We start from the raw sequence: 27587 nt of genomic DNA on the forward strand, positions 1-27587 counted from the left end.
GAGTAAATGCCCCTTTCAACACTGAGGAATGGGGCTCCCACTCTCCGCCATCCATTTACATATTTGTTCCATTCAGGTGGCCCTGTATAGCAGTATCAGAATTGTAAATGTGTGCCCTCTTGGGAAACAGCTCCATGAGCTAGAACCCAGTGGTTATGTAGTTCCCCATGCCTGTAGTCTTACAGACTCGCTCCCTTCCAAAGTGACTTAGGCCAGCACCTCCCCCGACCCCTCCAGTGAGGTCATTCCCTACACTGTCAGATTCCTCAGACAGGCTGCATTCCTTCCTGGGATTCCACTGAACTCCTACATGACTTTGATAAATTTGCATACTTGAAGGGTCACTCTTATGCTGTAAAGTAAAATGGGTTTGACAAAATACCCACAATTACAGTAACATGCAGAGTGGCTTCACTGCCCTAAAACATCCCCTGCCTCCACCTGTCCAGTCCTTCTTCCCTTCCCCCAACCCCCTGGCAATCACTCATCTTTTTTACTATTTCTGTAATCTTGCCTTTTCCAGAATGTCATATAAATGGAATCATACACTATGTAGCCTTTCTGGAGGATTTTTAGTAAGTTTCGTCTTCTCTCTTTTTTCTTGGCGAGTCTAGCTAAAGGTTTGTCACTTTTCTTGATCTTTGCAAAGAAGAAACTTGGTTGCATCCTTCTTCTCTGTTGTTTTTCTGTTCTCTATTTCATTTATTTCCACTCCAACTCTTGTTTCCTTTCCTTTGTGCTTGCTTTGGGTTTGCTTTGCTCTTTTGCTAGTTTGCAAATGTGGAAGGTTAGGTTATTGATTGGAGATCCTTCTTCTCTTTGAATGTAGGTCTTTACAGCCCTAAATTTCTGAGTGCTGCTTTTGCTGCATCCCATAAGGTTTGTCATGTTCGGTATGTGTTTTTGTTTCTGTTCATTCCATAGCATTTTCTAGTTTCCCTTTGATTTCTTGTGTGATGCACTGGTTATTCTTATGGAATTAACTGTGTCCCCCCAAATCCATGTGCTGAATTCCTAAGCCCCGGTACTGCAGAAGGTGACTGTTGCTGGAGTTCGGGCCTTTAAAGTTGTAATTACGATAAAATGAAGCCCTTAGGATGAGCTCTAATCCAATATGACTCATGTCCTCATAAGGAGAGCAGATTGGGACATATAAAAGGGGGCAGCTAGGGCAGGGCATGCATGCACAGAGGGGTGACCATGTGAGAACACAGTGAGGGGACAGCCACCTGCAGACCAAGGAGAGAAGCCACGAAGAACCCAAGCCTGCCGGGCCCTCGGTCTCGGACTCCCAGCCCCCAGAAGTGTGAGAGAATGAATGTCTGTTGTTGAAGCCACTCAGTGTGTGGTGTTTTGTTGTGGCAGCCCTCGCAGGCTAATACACTTCTTTAGGGATGCACTGCTCGGTTTCCATCTATTTGCAGATTTCCCACATTTCCTTCCATTATTGATGTCTAATTTCATTCCATTTTGGCCAGAGAACATGCTTTGTATGATTTCACTCCTTTCGAATCCTCTTAATTTATGGAGGGATGTTTTGTGGTCTAGCATGTGCACTATCCTGGGGAAAATCCTAGGTGCACTTGAGAAGCATGTTCGTTCTGCTGTTGGGGAGAGTTCTCTATAGATGTCATTAGATCTAATTGTTGTATACTGGTGTTCAAGTCTCCGATTCCCTTATTGCGCTTCCGTCTAGTTGTTCTATCCATTGTTTAAAGCAGGGCGTGTTAGTCTGCTAGGGCTGCCGTGATGAAATACCGCAGACTGCATGGCTCACACAACAGAAATGTATTGTCTCACAGTTCTGGAGGCTGGAAGTCCAAGATCACCGTGTCAGAAAATTCGGTTTCTGGTGAGGGAAGGCCTCTCCTCCTGGCTTCCAGATGGCCACCTTCTTGTTCTGTCTCTCACATGGCCTCTTTTCTGAGCGTGGGTGGAGAGAGAGAGATCTCTGGTGTCTCTTCCTCTTCTTATAAGGACACCGGTAATGTCAGATCAGGGTCCCACCCTTATGACCTCATTTAACCTTTGCTACCTCCCTAAGGGCCCTATCTCCAGATACTGTCACATCAGGGGTTAGGGCCGCAACATGTGAATTGGGAAGAGGACACCCAATTCAGTCCATCACATGGGATTTGGAAGTCTCCAACTTTTATTGTAGAACTGTCGGTTTCTTCCTCCAGTTATGTCTGGTTTTGGATCATTCATTTTGGGGCTCTGTTGTTCAGGTGCTCAAGAGATCCCCCTGACCTCCACCAGCTATTGGATTCTGACCAACAGGGGTACAGATGTGACGAGCCCTCACCAGGGGAGACGTGGGGCTCCTCTGGCTGGAGGTGGTTGTATCAATCCTTGCACCTCAGCTCAACTCTCCCGCCTCCTCCCATGCCCTCCGTAGCAGTGTTTGTGACTGGCCCAACTGTCACCGTATCCCGGTGAAGGCCAAGGAGTCCTGGCCAGTTCTCCCCCTCCCCCTCTGCACTCGGGAGGCAGCGCGTTGTCAGTTGTTGGTGCATCCTCTCCTTCAGTGCCCTTTCAACCTCTGTGCAGCGATTCTGCTGCTCACTGTCCTCATGGAGCAGGCAGGTGTCGACTTCAGAAGCAAACTCACCTGTTATTTTATCTCAAACAGAGTTTATTCGGAAATAGCCAAAAGAATTGCAATTCAGGAAGGGCATGCCATGGGGAACCATAGGCATGTCGGGAAAACCAAGGAGGGGAGCTGCTTTTATAGAGAGAAAGGGGGGGAGGGTTTCGCAAAGGAAAGTCAACTGGGGGACCTTAATAGTTCAGGGCAGCAATGGCTTCTCATTGGCTGAGCTGCGGCATTTCTCATTGGCTGGGCTGTTGCTGGGTGGGGAGAGAAATCTTCCTTCAGTAGTAAAGTAGCTTTACTTCCTGTCCGAGATGCAAGCCAGATATCTCTTCTTGTTTGGTGTAATTGAGGATGTACGATAGGGTGTGAGAGCTCCCCATTCAGGTGTTCCTGACTCCACTTTAGTTAAGGTTCCTTTTATTAATTTCAGCACAGGCTTAGGAGTGTCACCCCTAGCTGGGACCCAGTGCATTTCCAGAACGTCCCCATCGAACAGTGACAGCTTAGTCAGTCAATTCTGTGTAGACGATGTGCTGGGAGCTCAGAGGCCACGCTGCATCCTGTATGAGAACAGCCAGCCACTGAGGGAAGCGTGGCAGCAGCTGATGGAAGGGTCTAGCACCCTGGGCTGACGATCAGGGCAGCATGCTGATGTGTCTCAGTGGCTGCTGAGGGGATCCCTGAACCATCATCACCCACAGCAAAGTGAGCATTTGTTGTGCAGGTCCCAGGTCATCAAGGAGTGAGGACGTGGTGTACAGATGCTCCTCTTTTTGACAGCAAGGAGGTGTGTCAAGGTCTCAGAAGCGTGCCTGTGAAAAAGGTAAAACTGACAAGTTTCAGCTGTCACAGGCTTAAGTGTCAGCTATCCTAGTGAGTATTCACTGCTGCCCTACCCAGGAAGGCCAGTGAGGTGACGTGGTATTTGCCTGTCTACTGAGGATCCGAGAGGCTGACAATACCAGCTTCAATTGGCTGGACAGAAGCCTCCCCTTCAGGGTGGAATAGGGGGCCGCTGTCGACAGACGTGCTACTTAAAGATTCCAAAACAAACTTCTTGCTCTGGCCCAGGGCCCAGCAGGGCTTCAGCCCAGGCTCCCACATCTGTCGTGGGGGAAAATTCTTCCCGTTTGTATCGCCCTGGTGCCTTCTGCCTCACTTGTGCTCCTCACACTCACTGAGGCAGGAAGGGAGGGTACTAATATGTGAACAGGTGGTCAGGAGGAAGGATGAGAACGTAGGCAGTCTCAACTTGCATAAGCCTCAGTCAGCAAGAACACACGACGCCGAGCCTTGAGTCTCCCGCTGCACTTGGGAGGGTGAGAGGACAAATCCCCTGGGGCCTTTCCTCCCTAGTAGTCTGGCGAGACTATTTCCCTGGCCCTGTCTGTACATGATGGCACGAGGTGCTCTCGGGGGATGCAAGAACACGGGAGTGGCCTGGTTCTAAACGCCCCTGTCAGACGGGAGGAGAGAGGCCTAGGAGGTGGGCACGTGGCTGCGCTGCACCCCTTCACCGGGGCTCCTGGGAGGCTAGCAGTGAGATTCACCTGGGGCCCGGCTGAGCCCTGTGACTCCTGTCCCTGCAATGGCCTGGTCCCCAGCTCTCCTTGCAGGATCCCAGCACCAGCACGGATGTTAGAGGTGCTTGAGCAGTTGGGGTGCTCCCGAAGAGCAGCTCGGACTTCGCCAGGACCACTCTGTGGGAAGAGGCTCCCCCGCTGGGGGGTTTGCACGGGGTCCAGGGGCGAGCACACTGGCCCAGACCTCCAAGGCCCCATCTGGGAGATCTGTCACTGGCAATGTGGGCCCCCTCCTCTGCCCATGGCTGAGGTTCTCCTGCAGTCTAAAGGTGGTAAACTGGGGCCTGTCTCTGCACCTTGTCTCCAGGCCAGAGACTCTGCTTGGTTGTGGACGTGGACGAGACCCTTGTAAAGGTTCACACCAACCCCACAACAGTTGTCCTCCACAGAGAGCTCACTCACCCGAACACTGGCGAGTGTCAGTCACCACAAGCTAGGCCCAGTGTGCTCCAAATGCTTGACGTTGTTGTACTGTCAACTCGTTTTTTAAATTTAGCTGAGGAACTGAGAATTTAAGAGTTGAAGAATTTAAGAGAAGAATCTAAGCATTTAGGAAATTTAGCTAAGAACAAAGAAACTAATGTTTCCTTGCCACCTGCCATTTAGCTGTTTCCTAAGAGCTGAGGGGTCTTTCAAATGTTCACGTGCTGTCAGCCTGTGCCTTAAAGAGCCCCAATACTTCCCTGAAATAAAGTCCCTATTAGTGCCATTGATTCTACCACCCCGGACACCTGAACTTGTCACATTTTTGCCTGAACTGTCATCGTGTTTACCCGGACATTTCAACTCGTGTTTCTATGGAAGGGGAGCATGAATGCTTTTCCCTTGATCCTGCCTGGAAACTGAGGCCTCGTGACCTGGATCTGGTGGAAGGATGAGGAGCTAGGTTGAGAGATGAGGACATGCGAGTGGCGTTCTAGGACAGGGGCTCTGCACAGTGGCACCGTGGGCATCGGGGGCTGGCTCATGCTTTGCATGGGGGCTGTCCTGGGCACTGGAGCCCATTTACCAGCATCCCTGGGTTCTGCCCTCCAGATGTCAGTAGCATTCCCTCCCCACCTCCCTAGTCGGGACAACCAAAACTATGTCCAGACCTTGACACATGTCCCCAGGAGGGGGATCACCCTAGGTGAGTAGCACTCTCCTTGGGGACTTATGTGGGAATTTCTATGGCTTTACTGGGGAACCAGTTTTCAGCTCTCCTAAGAAAGCTCTCTCACAAATCGCTGCTCCCTCCACTGCTCTATAACCACGTGACCACCAATATCCATCTTTGGGGCAGTGACTCAGAGCACCCGGGTGGTCCCTATGGCATGGGTGTCCCCTGTTTCATATGACGACCATCACAATGACTGTGGACATAATTGTCCCCATCCCTAACGGGCACACAGGCAGAAGGAGGTGTGCACATTTCCAGAAGATGCACTACAGGACAGATAATGACAGTGTTTCTTTTTCCTGGGGTTGGTCATTCAGTGGGTTAAAGCCTCTGACACTTCCACCCTCCCTCCGGTCATGGTTTGGCCGTAGACAACTTCACCCAAGAAGGGACTGAGAAAAAAGGAACCTAGAGGAGATGGTGGGGGTGCACTGGGGAACAGAGCTGACCCCTGAGCTAGAGGAGGCTTGGGCAATGCCTTGTGGGAAGTGAGTCTGCCATCACCAAAATCACCTGGCTCTTCGACTTTACGCATCAGATGTCACATTTTATGTACTTTGGAGCACATTCTATGCAGCCCACTCTCGGCAACCCTTTCTGGTTGAACTGCATTTTCACTTTCCTAGACACTGTCACCTGTGATGCCCTGGGAACAAAAGTAAAATCCAGGGCTCTGGACCAGCCTGGTCCTTCCTCTGGTCCCCTTAGCACGAGTTGATTTCAAGACTTTATTTGGCTGTCATGGCCCAGCCCATGAGAGCCTTTAAGGGTCCCTTGGCTCATGGTTGAGCTTAGAATGCTGCCTCTGCCCTAGCCCAGAAGGCCTCAAGGTCAGCCAGTTTCAGTTAACAGTTAACAGATGTGAGGTTCACAATCTAGACATGAGTAAGCCGTAGGAATGAAGTACGGAACTGGTCTGTTACTGACATCATGCCGTCCAGATTTTGTAAATAAAACCATGCCCTTTTCGAAAGGCAGATAATTCAACAGTACAATCCTGCACATCTGCCCCTTTCTATGTAGACTTACATGTAAGCAAGTCTCACATGGGCCTAACTTTATAGGTAAGTGGCCCTTAAACAGCAGCATCTCCATGTGATTGAAGATCAGGAGGCCCATGGAAGTCCAAGGTAAAGATGAAAAAGGTACTTCTTAAAAGCCAAGGAGTCCCAAACGAACGAATGTTGGAAAGGGGATGAGCACCCATGTGTGAGTGTGGATTTCTCAGTGAGCAGGGTGGGGCAGGGAGAATCACCACAGACCAGAGCTAGACCCAGGATGCCAGTGCTCCTGAGCTCCACTGCCACGTGTGCATTCTCTTACCAGGCTTCCCCCTCCTCACGGGACTGTCTACCTGCTGTCAGATCAAAACAAGGAGGGGGGAGCGGTGTCTTTTGGTCCTGCTGGATCGCCATTTGCACTTTCCCCTCCACCTGATTTCAGAGCTCTTCTGGTGTCTACACCCGATTATTTCTACAGCAAGAACATGGAAGTGTATTTCTTATGCTCCCGAAGACAAACACTCTTTAAAGAGGCTCATCGACAAGGGCATGTATTATGAGCCCACACTCCAGCAACCAGAGGTTTCTCCCTAAATTGAAACATGACACCCTTGAAATGTTTAACTCAAAAAAGAAAGAAGGAAAAAAAACAAACAAAAGGGAAGAAAAACCGAGAAGTCACCAGATCCAGTACGTGCAGTAAAAGCCGATTGTTGATCCTGTGGTGCAGACGCTGAGGAGCCCCCTCTAAGGTGACACCTGTGGGAGTCTGGCCGTGACTGTCTGCTCCATGTCTGCTTGTCACAGAACAGTGAGGGCACTTGTTAGTCCTCTTACAAGGTGAGACTGGATCTCTTCTCCTCTGTGAGATGAAGATCCTCTTCGACAAAGGCACCGACATGACAGAAAGTTGTGTCTGGACGGCCAGGAAAGCAGTGCCATTGTGATCATTAGGCCACCGACGCTTGGTTCTTGTACTTGTCAAGCACTTCAAAGTGGATGAAAAGTGTCTGAGGGGCTCACGTGAGTGTCTCCTAGGTGCCTGCCTTATGCCAGGAGTGGTGGGACGTTCAGTTCTTTCCCATGCCAGCAGAGAATATCCGAGCAGTCCTCAACTGCCAAGAAAGAAACATGACAGAGGCGACGAACGCTTTTGTTCAGCAGAAAGTTGCTCATTCCCTCATACTTTTTATTGACCTGCACATTTGTGACAAAATGACTGCCTTTATCTGTTGTAGTCTGCATGGTCTGGGTACTCTGGGGGACTGTCAGCAGGTGGCAGGTATTCTGGGAAACAATGGCAGTCGGGACAGCAGTGGAACAGACTCGGGGGATGAGGAGTCACAATCACGGGGGTGGCAGGTGCAGCAGCCACGACGGGCATCCAGGGGTGGCACAAAGGCAGCCATCCGGCCACAGGGAGCTGCGTGGTTGGCACAATGAGGAACCCAGGAGGCATGGCTGCAAGGCCACCACAGGCCCACAGAAATTCATCCAGATGGAAGGCAAGGTGAAACAGACCAGGGGCACTCACCCGGCATGGCGATGTCTGCCATGAGAACGACGGGAGCCTGGGTGCCCTCAGGCTGGCCTCGGCCCGGCTGGTCTATGGCAACATTGGGATCTGTCACAGTGGGCTTGGCTGCCGTCCCAAGAGTGGCTGGAAGGGCAGAGTCACTCCTGACCTGAGAGGTAGGGTTGTCAAGTTCTCGGTCGATCGGAGTCTCCTGGTTGTGCTCCTTAGAGTCTGGGAGGTCGTCTTGTGGCTCAGTGGCTGTAGGTGCTGAGGAATCCTCAGGGCTTTGGGCTTGCTCTCCATCAGCCTCGGTGCAGGTTTAATACCTGCTCGCCTCTTCACCCTCACGAGAAGGTGAGGGCAGTCTCTCCTAAACGAGGGACTGTAGTCGAACCGGAACTGAGGTTCAACATTTAAAGAGAAAGAGAAACTCCAAGTCACAAAGGAGTTGATCGCAACTAGCAACGGCAATCCAGGCCCCTATGCGATCTAGTCCAGCAGTCCTGAGCCCTCTTTGCAGGAGGCCACCATCCCGACAGGAAGCCGTGCACTAGCTTTGACATGCTCAAGATTCACGAACTTATGACTGGCATTTCACCCTCAGAAAATGACTACACAGGGCCAACCTGGAGTTCGCACATGGGGAGAGAAGAAGATTCGGCAGCTCTATAAAGAAGTGTCAGCTGGCAACAGAATCACCCCTTTGCTGGGAGCCACTGGCCCTTGGCCGCCAGTGGCCCGCTGACCTCGGGAAGTACGCCCATCAAGTCAACCTTCAACAGTCTTTAAAAAGTGCTTTGGGGCTAGCACTTCCCCAGGACAAGCCAGGGGTCACTGCTATTTCACAGGAAGGGGCCTGGACACCCACTACGTTACAGGTTCGAGCTATGGGAGTCATGGGTGCACACAAACCCCCCAGTGACATTGGTCTCCAAGCAGGAGGACAGGAAGATACAGTGTCTCAACAGTATCATCTTTTTTCTCCAGTTTTATTGAGCTATAATTGACACAGAGCACTGTCTAAGTTTCAGGTGCACAGTATAACGACTTGACTTACATGTATTGTGAAATGATTACCACAGGAAGTTTAGTTAGCATCCATCATCTCATACAGATACAAAAAAAGGAAGAAGAAAAGTTTTTTCCTTGTGAGGAGAACTCTTGGGATCTACTCTTACCAGCTTTCGCATACGCCCTACAGCAATGTGAACTGTAGTCATCATGTTGTCCATTAAGTCGTGTGTCTCTTAATAAAGCACTCCCGACACACTGGGCACCATTTGGAGCCCTCTTAGTCAACATCACCACCACCAGGAGGGGAAATGGGCACCCAATTCCCAAGAGGCAGTCCTGGGATTTCCACCTGACCCGACCCCGCCATCCCAGAGCCCAGCGGCTCAGCCCCTTGGGTGGTTTGTCGGCAGTTGCCTGGCTCAGGACGTAGACGGTTCTCTCCTGGGTGAAAAAATGGGTAAAGCAGATGGACGTGTGAATGTCCTGATGCATTTTGCTGGGTCCTTAGAGGTTAATCTGACAGATGAAACTCTTCATACGGTCTGTTTCAAACACTTTGTTTGGGCCATCTCTCTCCAAAATCTCCTTTCGAAACAGTTTCTCATCGATACCTATGCACGTCCCACCAGCGGCCCACCAAGTTGATGCAAACTGATTGCTGTGGACGACTGTCCAGCTTCTCAGGAAAGAGCAGAGAGAGGAGACTGCCTTCTCCCCTGATAGGGCATCACAGGCGTGCAAGGCCTTTTGAACCAAGGCTCTTCGTGCAAAGCTTGGAAAGCAATTTCTTCAAGCAGCAGCCTGAAGTCAGGGTGCCCAGCTGACACCAGCTGGGTCAGGGTGAGTGAGACATCTACTGGAGGAGCGTAGCTCTCTGAGCCAATTGCGGGAGCCCTTGTTTCTGGAGGAAAAGGCGTCATCCCGATGTCGGGCCCCTGGCCTGTTGGATGACTTTTCTCCTCTCTAGCTGTACTAAGTGGCGGCATGTCCTTCCGTCATGTGCACATGAGAGGGCAGCGTGGCCAGCAGTGCCCCTTGATAACATTGCAGCTCAGGACATCACAAAGGGGCTCATGCTTCTTGGGGTGACATCACAACATAACCAGCAAGGGACCTAATATAGAGCCAGGCCCCACAATGACCTGTGAGCACACCAACATTCTGGTCCACACACAGTCATCTCACTGCGAAAGTGGACACTCGTATATGGGTTTAAAGTAACAAGCCAAACATTCAGTGCAAACCATGAGTTCTCTTGTCCTCGGGCTCCTGGGGTTTGCAGACCTACACTCGCGTACCAACTAGAGAAGGTCAGAGCTCATTCTCGGAGTCCATTGGCCTTGAGGGCTCTGAATAAGACGGATTTGTGCTTTTAAGCACTCAGCAAAGTCCAGGACGGGCATCCATGGTCAAGGGCACCGTCACATCATCCTTTTCGTGCTGTCACAGCCAGGTCCTCCTCAGAGACCCTAACGTGGCCATGCCGTTGGTCACCAGAAGGCACATGGCAGGTTGCTGCTTGGGTGAATGGGTTAGCTAGGTGACCCACCACCACCTGGCAGATTGATGCGGAGGAGAAGGCAGCCTTCTTCCTGCCTCTCCTCAGCCTGCACCCATGCCCCTCACCGCACAGACAGACCCGTTATACACCATCTGCCTTCCCGGGCATGCCGTGTCAGGGTATTAGCCACTGGCCTCACCCACGGCTTACTTTCCTTGACCAACGTCTACAGGGACACCCATCCTGGTTTGTGCCCAGGGTTTGAGCTCTGCAATCCTTCTTTGGGGTGTAGTGCTGGGACAATCAGTAAGAGGTGGTCATGCAGAGCAGCCTCTCGAGCACATTCTCCCCACATGCAAGGCCACCTCCACCAACATCCCCTACTCTATCCTTGGCATGGAGCTCCATGATCTTCCAGAGGTTTCCATGAACCAGAAATGCCTCCAAACTTGAGGCGTTATCAGCCCAGGGCCCAGGCACTCTGGCCCAGTGGGTGAGAGCAGAGGCTCTGTGTGCAGACTGCCCACATTGGCATTTCGGTCCTGCCATTACCCAGCTGTGTGACTTTGGGCCCGTTACTCAACCTCTCTGGGCCTCTGTTTCCTCATGGGGGTAAGAGCACCTGCTTCACAGGGTCCTGAGCCTTCAATGGGACATGCAGCAGGTAGCAAGGTACCTGACACTTAAGTCATAGCTACTGTGGTTATTGAAAAGGGTGTTTGTCTAACGGCAAGTCTGAAATCTAATGAGCTTAAGAAACGACCCATCTGTGGCCTTTGACTGCCTGCAGGAAATCATTCCATCAGCAGCAAGTGTCAGACTTCCTTGTCAATTGCTGCAAACCATGGGCTGAAATGCCACCTGAGTTAAGTGCCCTTGAAAACGTAGAAACAGCTAGGGCAAGCTACACAGAAATCACAGAGTATTTTATTTAGATGTAAGCAATACGCAGCCACTGATGTGACTGGGGAATGCCTCAGGACCACTAAAAGGTCACTTTGGGATTTAGACCATCTTGGAACCTGAGAACACTCTCGAAAGGCTCCTAAGCTGTGACAAGTGCAAAACAGCGTCCCCAGCCAACGTAGACTCTCCGTGACACCCCTTTCCCTCTCTCTGCTGTATGTTCTAGCTCTACCTGAAGACTCATTAGAGATGTTTCCCCAGCCTTGCTCGCCTCGGCCACCCATGGCAGCTAGAGGTTTCCTTTCTTGCTGGTTGAGAACAATTCCAGGGTCCTGATTGTATCTAAAGCAAGAGCCACACAGTGCACATGAAAAATGAGGAACCGGTTTATTGAACAGGTAAAGGGAGCAAAAATAGTGGATTGAGCTACATTTGTTACACACCAAGCAGGAAAGGCTACACCGTTCCATATGTCCCCCCTCTCCCCCAGAGAGAACAGGCTTGCTGGGGGCCACTGCCAGGGTGGTGTCATGGACGGGTGGATGTCAGCTGAGCTTGGTTTAGACAAGTTAACAGCTGCCTGCTTTAAACCCTCCACTCTTCTCCTGGGTGGGAGTGTCAATGTTCCTTTCATCCTCTGTTAAAAAATGGGCTACTTGTTCCCAGGCAGAAGGCTCTTATCCTGTAGGATCTGCTTTCTTCTGCTCTGCCTCAGGGCTGTACCACCAGCTCTTGGAGCAACTGTACTCCTAGATAAAGGCATGCGCCCAGCTGGATGCGTTCTTGTTGGTGGAAGAAAGCCTCGGACCTTAACATACATACAATTCTGCTGGCTGTTTCTAGTCTTGGCAACTTTCTCCAGTGTTCCAGTTTCAAGTCGTGCTTTATAGATTTCTTGCAAGTCAATATTCCCAGAATGTTACAAAAGCACAAACCATTTCTTGCTTATTGTGGCTGTTCTGGCAGTAGCAGCTACTATGTATGTGGAGAAATTCAAGGGGGAATGGTGATGTCCCCTTAATGGGTGGCACCCCAGTGGGCAGGACAGGTGTGCCACCGGCTTCGACTTCTGCAACAGAACACGTATGTCTCTAGTACAAGCTTGTAAAAAAATACTTTAACAGAATATACTGTACAGAACTAGGATTTAACACGGTATATTACAATGCTAAAATATTCATATAAATACTATACAGGCACGGAGTCACTTCATTAGAAAGGGCTCACCAACGGGGCCATTAAAAACTGCTGTCAGCATGCCCAAGGAGAAACTACTTCCACAGCAGGAACACAGACAGTAATGACGGCGTGGATACACACGTGGTGCCAGAGAGGTGTATGTACAGTTCCTACTGACTATGCCACAACAGGAGAATCTGAGGTGCACAGCGAGGCCGGCCTGGTTTAAAAATACATTTTCAAATAACACTTTTGATGGGATTTTAGCACTGTGAAAGCCAGCCACGCAGACGTTCCTTCTCTGGCGTAATCAGCCGTCCTCTGTGCATCCAAGCCCGCTCCTCAGCCACCCTCCTAGAGGGAGATGGTTTTCTCCCTCTCACACACACATTCCCTCCATCACATCCACATCCACTGACAGACACCCCATACCACACCGCATGTTCCAGTCACCTGCCACCTGTGTGTCCCGTCGTGGTGAGTCACTGGTAGGCATTGAGTGCAAACAAGGCATGAGATGGAAGTTCCTGGAGACCCAGCTCCAGTTCCAGTTCGGGGGGGGGGGGGTGAACAAAGAGGCAGAGGAAGGTAGAAGAGAGCATGTGTCCCAGTCCACTTACGTTCTGTCCCAGGAAATGGCATCTAATCCGGCATTTCAATATTTAATTTAGGAGGGGGGAGGACATACTTTCCAGGACTCTGGGTGATAACTACCCTGGTCTTCTTTCGAAACATAGGAGCGATTTTCGGAGGTTCTGGAACTGGAGTTTCTTCGGTTTCCTCATTATCTTCATGATGGAGGTCATAGGAAATATTTCCGTATTCTCTCAAAAACGGGAATATTTCAAGCAGAAACTGACAGAAATCCTTGCGAATACCAAACCACCCTGAAAAAGAAGAATGTACTTATTAAACACTAGCCTCCACTGAATTTCACGTTACTTTTCTTTCCTGAGTAAGTTTTACTTGAACAATGTAATGCTTTACCCTGATGTCTCAGGAATGGAGACTGAGCAAGGCCTAAATACCCACTAAGGGCAAGAAGTAAGACCTGTGGCTCTGTGGTTCTCCAAGTGGGGTTCCCAGACTGGCAGCGACCAGTTTGTATCCCTGGGGCCTTGTTGGGGATGCAATCTCGGCCCTGGCCCAGACCTCCGTGAATCAGCAACTGTGGGTGGGGTGGGCAGTCCGCCTGCACACAGGCCCTCCCAGGGATTCTCATGGGTGCTCCAGTTTGAGAACTATTGCTGTGTGAGTCTCAAATACCTGCAATGTCTGCACTATGTCAACATCCTCTAATCTTCCCCACTTGGGATAAACTCATGTACGACAAAGAATCTCATCCAAGAAAAGGATTTCTGTCATCCTCTGGAATCCAGGGGGATGGCAGACAGATGTTGGTCCAGGCCAGGAGGCAGCCTGAGTTTCTGGGGCCTCCTCAAAGCTACTTCTCCAAGGCCGACTCTTCCTCTCTGTGTACCATGGGACCGCCAGCTCAGTGCTGGCTCTCTGGGGGCACAGACCCCCCATCCCATGGAGTTCCAAGGGCATGCTCTGGGGCTATATGCAAAGGAGCTCATAGGCTAGTGCGGAAGGGACCCTTGTCAAAGATCGCTTCAAAACTGGGTATATAACAGCATGCAGGTGGGGAGGAAGAGAGAGCAAGCAGGGTGCCACTGATAACACTTGGTGACATCAGGAATGACACTGGGTAGAGAGAGGAGGAAACAGAACCTAGGAGGACTGCCAGGGTTTGGGAGGTGATGTGGATTTTCATCTAATCCTCAGGAGCTCTCAGGAAAGTGGATCCCCATGGGGCTCAGAGAGGCTACCTGCCATGGTCAGTCCCACCTCAAATCACACAGTGCACCACTAGGGAGGCTGTGGTACAGGGCAGGGGAAGCAAGGTTGACAGCATGCCCTTCCTTTGGAAGATTCCAGACCTTCCTCAGCTTTAGCTTTCCAATGCAAACTCCTCAATTGTGGCCCTCTGGCTCATCCTTTCACAGAGTGAGGCCACATGCACACACGCACACAGACAAGCACAAATACACACACACACACACACACACACACACACACAGACCAAGGGCTTCTGAAATGCTGAGTACATACAGTGGTTCCCTCCCTTCTGTCCGAATGTGGTTGCCATCAGAGTGATCAAAGAAAGCCAAAGAGGGACAAATATTGGAATACAAGAGAATGCATTGTGGCCATCCAGTTTGTGAACCAGCAGGATCTAAAGGAAAAGAAACAGTCAGAGGTTCTGCTGATGCAGCACCTGAAAACAAACAATGTCTGAAGCCAGACCACCCCTCCCTCGTCAGGTCTCATAAGGGGGCAAGTCAGCTCCACAGGACACTACAGAAACCCTCTGTTCTAGGGAAAGGAGGGGACAAGCTTTGACATCCTCCCTCAGGACTAAACAAAATCTGTCCACCTGGAAATTTTCAGTGCCAGGACTGTACGGGGAACTCCTCCTGGTGTTCGCCTGGAGGGGTCAATGGGGCCTCTTCTGTAATTCTCCACAGAAGTAAAATATGAAAATACAACATCCAACTTTCTCTTTCTAGAAGCAGAAAACCTGATACATACAGATGGCTAGAAAGGTGCACTTCCCCCTGCCAGCCCCCAGCCCCCCAAAGGAAAGGATGTTCTAATTTTCCTCTCATTCTCTCTCGGCACACTCTCCAAGAGCTGGCATACAGTGACTTCCTGGGAGAGTGGGCTGCCGGTATAGGGTGCTGTCACAGGGCAGCAGGGTTTGAAGAGTTCTGCTGTCGAAAACTTACCTCAAAAGTAAGGAGAGGCACAACAATGGTCATCCAGCTCAGTGCCATTGTTATGTGTGTCCTTCGCTGTTCTGCAATCACATCCATGGAGCGCAGGAACAGGACGGACCACACAATGTAATAGAGGACCACCAGGCACAGAAAGGACATGAGAATCCACAGGGGGACACACACGACCTGAGGGCAGGAGCAGAGAAGAAATGTCTCTCTAGTTTGCACCCCAGCATCTGAGGTAGGCATAGCCAACCCCTTGCTGATCTCTGTGAGTAAGACAGCACAAATGAGGACTGCTGTGAGGGCAGCATGGGGAAGAGTACACAGTGCGTTTACCAGGGGACCTGCTGCCAGGCCAGGAAGTGCCCTGGCATGGGTCACTCTTGGGGTGACAAGCCTGGCAACTGCTCTTCACTCAGGTATGATCTTACTCAGCCCACGCTGGCTCTGCCAGCATCACATCACCAGCCCTGGAGGGAAACAGGGCAGTGCTGCCACCTCAGGCACACTTGCCCCACCTCATCCTGACATACCCTCTTCACAGGCCATTTCAACATCTTGCCAGAGGAACTTTGGCCAAAGACTTTGGGGAGTGTGCCCCCTGGAAGCTGGCTGCCCAGGGTACACAGGCTCTCCACTAACTTGCACTCTGATGCTGGAAGGGTTCCACCACCTGGTCGTTGCCTTCTCACCCAGGCGGGTTCTGTGTCTGTTGCTGTCATACTAGAAAGACCTTGTTTTGCACCCACACAAGCCCACAGGATAAGACTTGGGGGCCTCACTAGGCTCCCCTGTGAGACCTTTTCTCCCTCCTGCACTGCCCCCTTGAATACGTCTGTTAGCCCTTTGTCTTATCAAACAGTAAAATTGGCTGTTTTCCTTTGGTGTACAGTTCTATGACTTTTCACGCAGGCATGTGGAGATCTGCATAGCCCCAGGCAGGGCACAAGACAGCTCCTTCACCCCACAAGACTCCCTCGTGCTGTCCTTTCACTGTGTCACACCTTCAACCTACCCATAACCCCTGGCAACCACTAATCTGTTCTCTATCACTACATTTTTGTCTTTTCAAAAACGTAATGTAGATGGAATCATATGGCATGTCACCTTCTAAAACTTCTCGAAATCAGCAGAATGTCTCAGATTCATCTAGGTGGTTGTGTGTATCACAGGTCGTTTCTCTTTATTGCTGAGTGGTGTTCCACTGGATGGATGCACCACAGCCTGTTCATCCAGTCACCTGGGGGAGGAGATCTGGGTGCTTTCCTGCTTCTGGCTATCACAAACAAAGCAGCTATACACACTTGCACATGGGTTTTTGTGTGGCTGTACATTCGCATTTCCCTAGGGGAAATGCCCAGAATTTGCACTGCTATGTCATATGGTAACTCCATGTTTAACTTTATAAGTTGTCAAACCGTATTCCAGAGAGCCTGTACAATTTGGCGTTCCCAGCAGCGACATGCGAGTATCCCAGTCCCTCTGCATCCTCCCCAGCACTTGGTATTGTGCTTTTTATCTTCGCCATTCTGATCAGCACACTGCAGCACCTCATTCTAGTTTCTATTTGTCTTTCCCTAAAGGGTAGTGATGTCCTTTTCATGTGTTTATTCACCAGATGTATATCCTCTTTGTGAACTGTCTGTTCAAGTCTTTTGTCAATTTTTAAATTAGCTTGTTTGGTTTTCACTTTTGAGTTTTGAGAGTTCTTTACGTGTTTTGAATACAAGTCCTTGGCCAGATATATGCTTTGCAAATATTTTCTCCTTGTCGGTGGCCTGTGTTTTCATTAATTTCATTTCAATTTTGAGCTTCTTTTATGTACCATGTTGTTGGCATCATTTCCAGGAACTCTTCACATAAGCCCAGGTCCAAAGATTTCCTCCTGTTTTCTTCTAAAAGTTCTTTTGTTTTACATTTTATTTTTAGACCTATGACTTGAGTTGGTATATGATTTTTAATCCTCCTGAGTAGTTGGAGCTCCTGATGATAGGTTTTGCTGTAAAGTCTATGCACAGCCTTTTCCATGTGTCCCTAAAACACTTCTGCAATCAGACTCTCATACAGTGGCATGCCCCTCGTGGGTGGAATGTTAGTGACCATAACGGCTTCACTTGGTCTCTCTTGATCATTGTGAGAAACATGCAATCAGATTGCTTCATGTGCTGCAACTTGCACAGGATTAGGGCTGGAAAAATCCCTCTGTTCACCTACAGAAAACATTCAAAATTCCCAATCTTTTTTTCTGATTGTACCTTACACTAAAATTTTGGTCTTATCCAGATTTGTCTCCTCCAAATCATAACAGAAAGTTTTGAACCCAATTACTATTCTCCAGATACAGCACCCTGAAGACATAGAATGGGTGCCTGAAAAATATTTTTTATTATGAATGTTATATCAAAGACTTTGGGCAGACCTCATGAGTCTTGTCTTTATAATGGAGGTGACACATGTCCCCTTATTTTCATTCCTGTCACCAAATGCTTTCTTTTTTAATTTTGTTTTTTTAAAAGGTAAACCATGTTCATTACAGAAAATGTCTTGTATGAAAAAGTACACATCAAGCAACGGCAGGGGGAACACAAACTACCAGCAAGAGCTCACCCCCTAAAGGCACTGTAACTCTTCCACCTTTGTTATCATCTTCTTTCTACGCATTAATAGTTGAAACCATACTGTATTCTTAATTTGCAGCTCGCCATATATACATATATATGTATGTATGTATGTATCTATCCATCCATCCATCTATCTATGCACAGTCAATTTTAACCAAACACCCACTAACCGAAGCCACAGGTTACAAGCATGACTTAGACCTCACCCCTGGCAGGAGTGTCAAGTGGCACAACTTTTTTGAAAAGCAAGTTGGCAGTGCAGTTTGTATTTCAAAATCTCAAAAAGTCCCCACCCCCTGGCCCAGTAATACTGTTTCTGGAGTCTTTCCTAAGAAAACAATGAAAAAAAATCAGGCAAAGATTTTTTTATGCACAAAAATATATGCTGCAGCATGATTTATAATTGCAAAACACTGGTGACAACTTCAATATTCAGAAATAAGGGGATGGTTTGGTAAACACATTTGAAGAATATTTTGCATCAGTTAAACTTTATGTTAGAACAAAAAAGCAGGATAAAAAATTATATATGTAGTATGATCTCAACTATATGAAACAATAAACCCCAAAACAAAAAAGCAAAAACCACTAACCTGTTATGTCCCAGTGGATTATGCGTGATTATTATTCTATTACCTATGCTTGTCTGTCTTTTCGAAGTTTTCTACAATGAACACAAATTACTTTTATAATAAAAAATAAAAGTTTATTTAGGGATTTAAAAAGTTACATACAAGCCAGGGCCAGTGGATGATCTTGTCCAGTCTTAAGGCAATGAATATAAACTGGAGAATGTTGACAGAACACAGGATTTCTAACTAAAAATGAAGAGAAGAATCAGTTAAACAAAGTACAAGTTGTCTTCGATACTGCAATTATTTGGTTAACACACTAAAAGGCACTGCAAATTGTAATGCCATAGAAGTTTCATGAAGTTACACTGGGACCTCGTGATTCTCAGCACTGGAGGAGGGAACCAGTGCTGTGCCAAGGAGAAACCTGCCCCTGGCCTCTGGTCTCGTCCTCTCTGCTTAGTGGCTTCCCTGCCCTTTATGCTGGCCCAAGCAACAACCTTGTTTCCAGGCTCGCCAAGTATAGAGGCAATTTGCAGTAGACTCCCCGAGCCTCCTTCCTGCCCCTACCCACAGACATCTCTATTCCTAACCATCGCTGTACTTCCTTCTTCTTGTACCCAGGACTCGGCCCTGCATCCCACCCCTTCCGTTCTGGCTCCTTGAGGGCCCTGTCACATCAAGACATCAATTATAGGTTCTTTACTGCATCTTTAACCCTGCCTCTTCTACTGATTCTTCCCAGAAGCACAGAAACAAGTACAACTCATTCCCATTAAACACAAAGGAACCCTAAGACCAAAGGAACGCCCCCTCCCTTGACCCAGTATCCCCTCCTAGCCCCAGCTCTTTCTGTTACCATCAAACTTTGTGAGACATCATGGATACTTAAGCCCCTATGGCCTCCCTTGCCCTTCAAAGCTCCACACACTGTGATCTGGCCTTCGTGCCCATGACCAGTCAGAAACTGCTTTCATCAAGGTTGCCAATAACCTCTGCAACATCACACCATTTCAATTCACATCCTCCTGGAGCATCTCTGCAGCATCTGATGGCACTGAGCACTCCTTCCTCCTGCTAGGAGCCCAGCATGCAGCCCTGCCCTCCTCCTGGTGCTCTCATGGTTTCTTTTCAGTCTCCTTTTCTTCTCCTTAAATGGTGATGCTCCCCAGAGCCTCAAACTCAGGCTTCTCTTCCCACTAGCGAGACATGGACACAAACACACAAGCTTTCACTCAATCGCTCCACCCTGGGACTAGGGAAGAAGAAATGTCATCCACACTGCTGGCTTGCCCACACCCAGCTCTCCAAGAGGCACCTCAGATGAAGCCAGTCCCAAACTGAGTTCACTACCCCACATACACACCTTTACCCTGTCTCACCCCTTTCGACAGCCTCCCATTTCAAGTGGCCTATTACCCAAGCCATGACACCAGAGAGCACCCTATCTTCCTTTTCCCACACTCTCATAATCAGTCACCATGTCCTGTCTTCTCTACCATCCAGACTTCTCTTGAATCCCCTACCTTCTCTCCATCCCCATTACTATTGCCTAGTCAGGCCTTCCTCATCACCAATCCTCCCAAAGCACTCCAACAGCCCTCTGACTAGTCCCCCAGCCTCCAGTCTTAAAGGCGCTCTGCTCCCAAACGCCCTCCAGACGGTCTTCCTTCTGGCTACAGTGCTTGCCACCACCTACAGAATGAAAACCACATGAAACCATCTGATCTGGCCCAGAGCTTCCCAAAGCTCTCAGTTCACAGGGCATTTAGTGACTCAGCAGTTCTTTCATAGGCCTCTGAGCAAAAGAAATATCTAACTGTTCCACTGATTTAAGTAATTAGATCTAAACTTAGTATTTACGTCCTGAGTAGCCATCTAAAAAGAAAATAACTCACATAAATTGAAAGAAAAATATTATTTTTATTTCATTCTTAAATAACCACAACTAATTCTGAAGGGGATGTGTGTGCCTGTTGGGTACTGCACCATTTCTCAAGACACTTCCACCCTCGTTACCTGTTCTCCAGGCGGACTTTTGCACAGTACCACCTTCTCATAACAGCAACTGCTGACAACCCAGCTTCTTCTATGACATCATCGAAAGGAATGTACTTTGACCAGTTAACAAAACCATGAAACTACATGGAGCTAGTAGTTCATATGGTGTCCCCACCATATGATGTCAGGTGTCACTGCTTTTCCCTCAAAAATGTCCAACGTGCCATGGTGCCCCTGTGAGTTCACTAGAGTGCCCTGGGGCAGCCTGGCACATGCTCGGAGGACTGAAGATCTGGCCCCCTCCTCAGCTCTATCCCTCTATACAGCCTCCCTTTCCCCCAATCCCACAGTTCCCTCCTTTCCACTTTATGCTCTAGGCGTATCTTTTTTATTGTGGTAAAATACACAAAACATAAAACTTACCATCTTAATGATCTTTAACTGCACAGTTTGGTGGTATTAAGTACATTCATATTGCTGTGCAACCATCACCAACATTCATCTCCAGAACTCTGCATCTAGCAAAACTGTGCTCCACTCCTATCTGAGCCATCATAGTGCACTCAACACGACAGATTTTCTCCTGCCTCTATGTCTCTGTATGAGTTATTCCCTCTGCCTGGAAAACACCATCCGCTCCCCTTCCTGCATGGGGCACCCTGGCAAACCCTGACTCCTCCTGCAGTTTCTGTGTGAGCCTGTCCCCAACCAAACCCTAGCAAACACAGGTGCTTCCTCCTCTCGGGACATGAGAGCCAAGAGGGAGCCCAACTCCCAGCACGGTGTTTCTCCTCGTAGGTAGGAACGCCAGGAGCATGACTATCTGAACGACTTACTTTCTGTAGCGCTGCATTAGGAGAATATGGCTTCACACTCAGTGCACTCCTAGCCTTCGTGTATGCTTTTACTTTATAATAAACAAAGTTCCAAATTTTCAGTTTTCTTAAACCTCCTCGTATCCAAGCATATTTAGAAAACTCTCTCAGTGCTTTTCAATCTGGGCAACACTGCTGTCCTGGGAAGAGCTAGGAACCAGGCAGGGGTACTAATGGACATCACAAAGACTGGGGGCAGGGGCGAGTGCCTCCACTAGTGTTTAGTGGGCAGAGGTGAGGAATAAGTGTGCTGCAATGCATAGGACAGTCCTGTCCAATAAAATAGTTCTTATCCAAAAGGCCAAAAGCACACAGCCTACCCCATCCCTACTGGGAAATGCTGAACCAAAGAGGTAATATCTAGAATGTTTGATCTCAGTGATTTTGCTTACTGTGAGCTTTCACAAATGATTTGTGTGTGTGTGTGTGTGTGTGTGTGTGTGTGAGGAAGACTGGCCCTAAGCTAACATCTGTTGCCAATCTTCCTCTTTTTGCGTGAGGAAGACTGTCACTGAGCTAACATCTGTGCCAATCCTCCTCCATTTTATGTGGGATGCCACCAGAGCGTGGTTTGACGAGTGGTGCTAGGTCTGTGCCCGGGATCCAAACCTGCAAACCCCAAGCTGCTGAAGTGGAGCACATGCACATAACCACTAAGCCACTGGGCAGGCCCCTGCGAATGACTTTTAAAGCTTGGTTTTACTTAGTTTGTGCAGGTAATAGAAAAAAAACAAGCAAAGTGACAGAGGCATAAAGCAGAGAGGTAAAGATGACTGTAACCAATGTAGGGAATACAGCTTCAGGGGAAGGTGCATCAGGAGTCTGGCGCTAGTGGAGAAATGTGAGTTTAGAGATGTGAATTTAGAAGGCAAGAGCACATAAGAGGAGGTGGAGGCAGGAAGTGTGAACAAGATCATTCAGAAGAAGTATGCATAGGGAAGATAGAAAATGCCCACGACTAGGATCCTAAGAAACAGGAACTCATGAGGAGCAGATGGAGAAAGACAAATTCAGTGAAGAAGCCGAAAACAGAGGGGACAAGAGTGTCAGGAGCATCACAGTGGCCAGAAAAGCTGAGGACTCAGGGGCTCGCCCCATGGCTGAATGGTTAAGTTCGCACACTCCGCTTCAGCGGCCCAGGGTTTCAGTGGTTCAGATCCTGTGCGCAGACCTAGCACTACGCATCAAGCCATGCTGAGCTGGCATCCCACACAGCACAACCAGCAGGACCTACAACTAGAATATACAACTATGCACTGGGGGGTGGGGCTTTGAGGAGAAGAAGAAAAAAAATGATTGGCAACAGATGTTAGCTCAGGGCCAATCTTTAAAAAAAAAAAAAGCTGAGGCCTGGAAAGGGCCAGCTCGATTTGGCCCTAGGGCACTCAGTGCCAGCTTCCAGGGAGCACAGGGGCTGAGCAGGGAGCATGAGGTCAGAGCAGCACTGTTTCAGGGATCCTTTCTGTGAATGGAAGGATAAGGGACAATAGCCAAAGAGGACCGAGAGGGTTTTGCTGCTGGGATTTTGTTTTCTCTTTCAGATGAGAGACTGAAGTTGCTACAGAGAGTGTGGATAAGTTCAGGAGCTAATGCTTAGAGGAAACAAAAGGGGAGAGGTTCTGAAGCAGGAGGGTGACTGGCCTGCTCCAGCAGGCAGGACGGACAGGCAAAGGTCTCCAATGACTCCTGGGGAACAGGGGGCAGGAAGGGCACCGTGCAGAGACACACGGGTAACAGGTAAGGGGTTGTGTGGGGGCAAGAAGGGCCTAGCTCAGTGCTTCTCAACCTTGCTCTCAGGACTGACCCCCAAGGAGTCTTTTAGACATTTGTTTCCTAATCGCACTTCCTGGTGAAATTTTAATACCACTACCACGGGCAAGCAGCCAGAGGGGGCGGTGCAGAGAAGGGGCTGGAATATTGAAAGAGGGGAAGTGCAGGGAGGGTGAGAGTAGGCCCTCAGAGGTGCTCCCCCTCCACAGTCCACCCCGACCACCAGTCACACCCACACCCTCTCCACCAGCACCAGAGTCTCACCAGAGTGCAGGAAATGCTCTACCTGTTCAAAGTCAAGCCCTTCCTGGTGCTCAGGGTCCTGTTCCCTCTGGTTCCCACAGGGCCAGGCTCTATCACCCTCCCTCTCTATAGGTACCTTCCTCTCAAGGTTCATATACTGTGAGCCACTTTCCAGCTCCTATGCTCCCTTCCAACCCAACTGCTGTCTCGTTCCTCCACTGTTGATCCACGCAGTTCAAAACAAAGCATCCACAGCGTCCAGTTCTTTTCTCAAACCACCTGTACAGGGCTGTGGGCCCTCAGCTTCCATGCAGTTCGGTGCACGGGCTTTGGAGCCACGCTGACTGAAATGGAATCCCAGCCCTGTCACTGAATGAGCGGCCAGAACAAATTACTGACCCTCTCTGGAAAACAGGGATACCAATGCACCTACTTCACAGGGTTGTTGTCAATCTTGAGTAAGATACTACTGCATGTGAAGCGCCCAGTCCAATGCCTGGCACACAGGCACTGCTCAATAAATGTATCTGCAATTATTTTCATTACTAGCATTATTATTACTAGTGCTGCTTTTTTACTCATCTGTATATCCCCCATGTTTAGGCAAAAGGAGCTTGGCATATAGTAAATACTTGATAAATGTTTACTGAATGAATAAATAAACATATGGGCACATCAGGATAAGCTAACCAGAGAGCTGATGAAGTGCTAGATCCCAGAGTCTGAGGTGGGGTGGTGGTTAGTTTTATGTGTCAACTTGGCTGGGCTATTGCACCCACTTATTTAATCAAACACTAATCTAGGTATTGCTGTGAAGGTTCTTACTTTAAAGGAGATTACCCTCAATAATGTCGGTGGGTCTCATCAATCAGTTAAAAAGCCTTAAGAACAAAAACCAAGGTCTCCTGGAAAGGAAGAGATTCTGCCTCCAGAATGCCGCATCAACTCCTGCCAAGTCTCCAGCCTGCCAGCGTGCCCTATGGATTTCAGACTTGCCAGCCCTCACAACGGCATGAGCCAGCTCCTGCAAAGAAATCTCCTCATACCTATATCTACACGTATACCTGTGTCTGTATCTCTATCTGTATCCGTATCTACATCGACATCTACCCTATTGGTTCTGTTTCTCAGAAGAAGCCTGACAGGTGGACAGGGAAAGACATGAAGCTGGAAGAAGCCTGATGGCCTGGTGAAAAACTAGTGTTCTAAGTCAAGAAAGAGAAACATGATTATTTCCATCATCGTTGGTTTCCTTATATACTATGATCTAGAGTTAAAGATCAATCTCTTCCTAACAAAGGGCGAGAAATCTACATTACAATAACTGACCAGAAGATTTTACTTTTTAAAACATTCTTAAATATATGAAATCTCACCTCCAGTGACCTGTCATGTCGAAAGCCCCAAACACAAGCTGCAACAGACACCGGGGAAACGAAGAACAGCGGCATGAAGACCAGAAGCCAGAAATGGCTTCCTCTCTCAATCCTGTCACAGACCAGAACTTCAAACATCAGCAGGAGCAAGTGGATGCCCACGGCAATTAACATGGCTTTGAACTCCACACATGTTTCTCCTTCTGCTCTAAAAAGGGGCAGAAGAAAAGCACCCTCAGTTCAGAATATCCATAGCAAGCAAGCAGTCCAGGGCAAATACCAATTTATGTGGATACTATGAATTGTATTATAAATTTGACAAAAAACCAAAGGAAAATCAGATAGGAAGCTAACTTAATCTTTAATAAGCAATCTTTCAAACATCAAAGAACTACTACATGACAAGAAATGAACATTATAACCAAACCAGACTCAAAGTTTTAACAGTATAAGGATATTCTCAGAAGTAATAGCCAATTATCATTCCCCTGACGGCATACGTAAGCACTCTTGTACATAACTTTAAATTCAACTACTTCCAAGATTATTCAAGCTGATTGCTTCTACTGCTAGAAACTGATAAATATTCCTTAAATCTCATGATTCTCATCTCAGTGAATTAAAACCACGTAAATCACATTTCATGCAATGCTATATAAACAACTCTAGCTTTATGAACAAGTGTGGGTTATATTTCAAGAAAATACAACAACATTGTTAGATGCTATTTTAAAACGGAAATAACAAGTATGAACGCCTTTTAATTTTCCTTTCTATTCCTTTAGGATGAATTAACACCTGCAGATGAAAGACAGAAGGGCAAAAGAGTTAAAACTGTTCTTAAACAAAATCAGTTGAATTAGCTGTTTAAGTATCATGCATGAACTTAATAGATTAACAATTGAAAAATAATAAGGCCACCAATCAGGAAAATGCTTAATGATGCATTTGGAAGGCCTACAGTGTTTCATCCAAAATAGAGATGAACATTGATGATGTATCTTGTTAGTGTTAAATACACTTGTGTTTAGGACACAGAGAAAATGAGGTCAGTGGTTGTTTCTGTAGGGCCCAACAACATTCCATTGGATATGGGTGACACCAGAATGACAACGTCTGTAGATTCAGTGCATTCAACTAGACACATACAATTCCTTTCCTTGCTCTAAAAATCTTAAATTAAACCAAGAGAGAAAAGTTCAAATAGCTTCTAAATATCAATTAGTAGAACCTAAAATGTTTAGTTAACTTTTCATTCTTTGAGTAGCAAACATTAGATATCTGAAAATAGCTCATAAAAAAAATTTGCAGCCACACAGATAATCTTAAAAAAAAAAAAAAACCTCTAGTAAAACAATGACACATGAATATCCCTCACTTGCTAAGGTTCTTTGTGTGGCTATTTTAAAGTTCTTAGATATCTATGTGGTAATGTATTTTACATGATCTAAATCCTGTTTTTAAAGTTAATAACCAAGAATTCAACAAGTTGAGGTGGTCTCAACTTTTCTCACATAAGCAGCTGTATGTGTCCCTGCCTGTCCTCCCCATCTGCCCAGTGGGCAGTCCTTTACTTCCCATCTTCCTGGTGAACATTTGGAATAGCCCCCCACTCTCAAGTCCCCCTTTCTCCCTCCTGCAGTTCCACTCTCTGGGAGGGAGAGAGGAGAGACTCTCAGAGGTCCCAGCAGCACCAGGCTGCACACACAGGAACCAGGAGCAGTGAGTTATCTGAGAAGAAGGCACAAGGGCACAGAGGAGGTGAAGGCAAAGGCCCTGCCTCTGCTGGCCCTAAAGGCTCTACTCTCCTCCACAGCACTTGGGCCTCATCTTTCCCTGTCTTGGGGACTCACTTTCCTGGCCAAGCTTGACCCCCCGCCCCCTGCTCACAGTCCTAAAGACCCAGCACTAGAGGGTCGGGACAAGGGGAGCCCCAGGTCCAGGAGGGAACTGGAAAAGGATATATCCCCAACGACCAAAGCTGGAACACTGGTTTGCAGAAGTGCTCCTACAAACATGAGGGTTTCTCACCTCCTCGTCCAGCACTGTAGAATGCTTCCATGTTTTGGATGTATTTTAGATTACACAGGCATTTGTGGGCTAGCTAGAAAAGGAATCACCCAAAATAACATGGCTTTTGCAAGAAAATGCATATCAGACTAGACTAGAACTCAGTTTTTTTTTAAACATAGAGTAGAACTCAGTTTGCCTGTATTATAGTTCTTATAAAACCCCAGATAGGTAGAAATGAAAATAGTCCTTACTTTATCAAAAGTGAAAAACATGATATTGCTCCCTCAGGATAGAGACCAATGGATTTTACAAAGCAGTATTACCGATATTGGGGATTTCGTGCCCAGACTCCAGTTCCAACTGATGCTCCAACAATGACCATTAACTTCCAGAGCCATATTGGAGCAAAGACAGCCCAATAACTCCACTGAATGATGCCATCCAGACGAAGGGCCAGCAGCACAGAGAACAGCAGCAGACAGGCATAGATGAGGAATTTACTAGGAAAAAAGTAAAATGATTAAAAAGGATTCACATTTACAAATATGTGATACTGAAATGGGGAGTAACAACAGTAGCACTTTTCAGCACATGAAAAGAGCCCTTAATTCAACACTCATTTATTGAAAAGTTCTGTGTAATAGACATACTGTGTTAGGGGATATGAGAAACATAAAGAAGACTAAAATAAGTTCCCTGCTTTCCAGGGCTTCCTGGTAGGAGGAAGTCCACACCACAGAAACATATAACAGCATGATGTGTGCCATCACAGTCCTATGAGCAGAGTGTGATGGCAGCCCAGAAGAAGAAATACGGATTCTCTCTGGGGGCACTGGGAAGCAGAGAGATGATGACCCTGGAGTTGGTTCCAGAGG

The 27587-nt window shown here is 48.0% G+C and overlaps 1 protein-coding gene, 1 long non-coding RNA gene and 1 pseudogene across 4 annotated transcripts in view; all 3 read right to left on the reverse strand.

Moving 5' to 3' along the window:
• Positions 1–2614: 2614 nt before the first annotated feature.
• On the reverse strand, positions 2615–4696 carry LOC138921859 (uncharacterized). Its single transcript, XR_011434755.1, has 2 exons — positions 4582–4696; positions 2615–3408 (listed from the first exon to the last, which is right to left on the reverse strand). It is a non-coding gene; the product is annotated as an uncharacterized lncRNA (long non-coding RNA).
• Positions 4697–6883: 2187 nt separating this feature from the next.
• Positions 6884–10000, reverse strand: LOC102147975 (heat shock transcription factor, X-linked-like; annotated as a pseudogene).
• Positions 10001–11644: 1644 nt separating this feature from the next.
• The window catches only part of TMEM185A (transmembrane protein 185A), a 38320-nt gene continuing 22377 nt past the window's right edge, over positions 11645–27587 (reverse strand). The window contains exons 2-7 of one of the 3 annotated variants that reach the window (XM_001505091.7): positions 27036–27212; positions 24700–24907; positions 18597–18680; positions 15248–15424; positions 14571–14694; positions 11645–13342 (exon numbers count right to left, since the gene is read on the reverse strand). In XM_001505091.7, the coding sequence (XP_001505141.1) occupies positions 13098–13342; positions 14571–14694; positions 15248–15424; positions 18597–18680; positions 24700–24907; positions 27036–27212 (1015 nt within the window). In that variant the 3' untranslated portion in view covers positions 11645–13097. Of the gene's footprint in view, positions 13343–14570; positions 14695–15247; positions 15425–16348; positions 17452–18596; positions 18681–24699; positions 24908–27035; positions 27213–27587 lie in introns of those variants that run through there. The other 2 variants (XM_005614587.4, XM_070257427.1) reach the window with 2 other exon arrangements.

The sequence above is a fragment of the Equus caballus genome, chromosome X (genome assembly GCF_041296265.1).
Source record: "Equus caballus isolate H_3958 breed thoroughbred chromosome X, TB-T2T, whole genome shotgun sequence".
In the NCBI taxonomy this organism is placed as follows: Eukaryota; Metazoa; Chordata; class Mammalia; order Perissodactyla; family Equidae; genus Equus; species Equus caballus.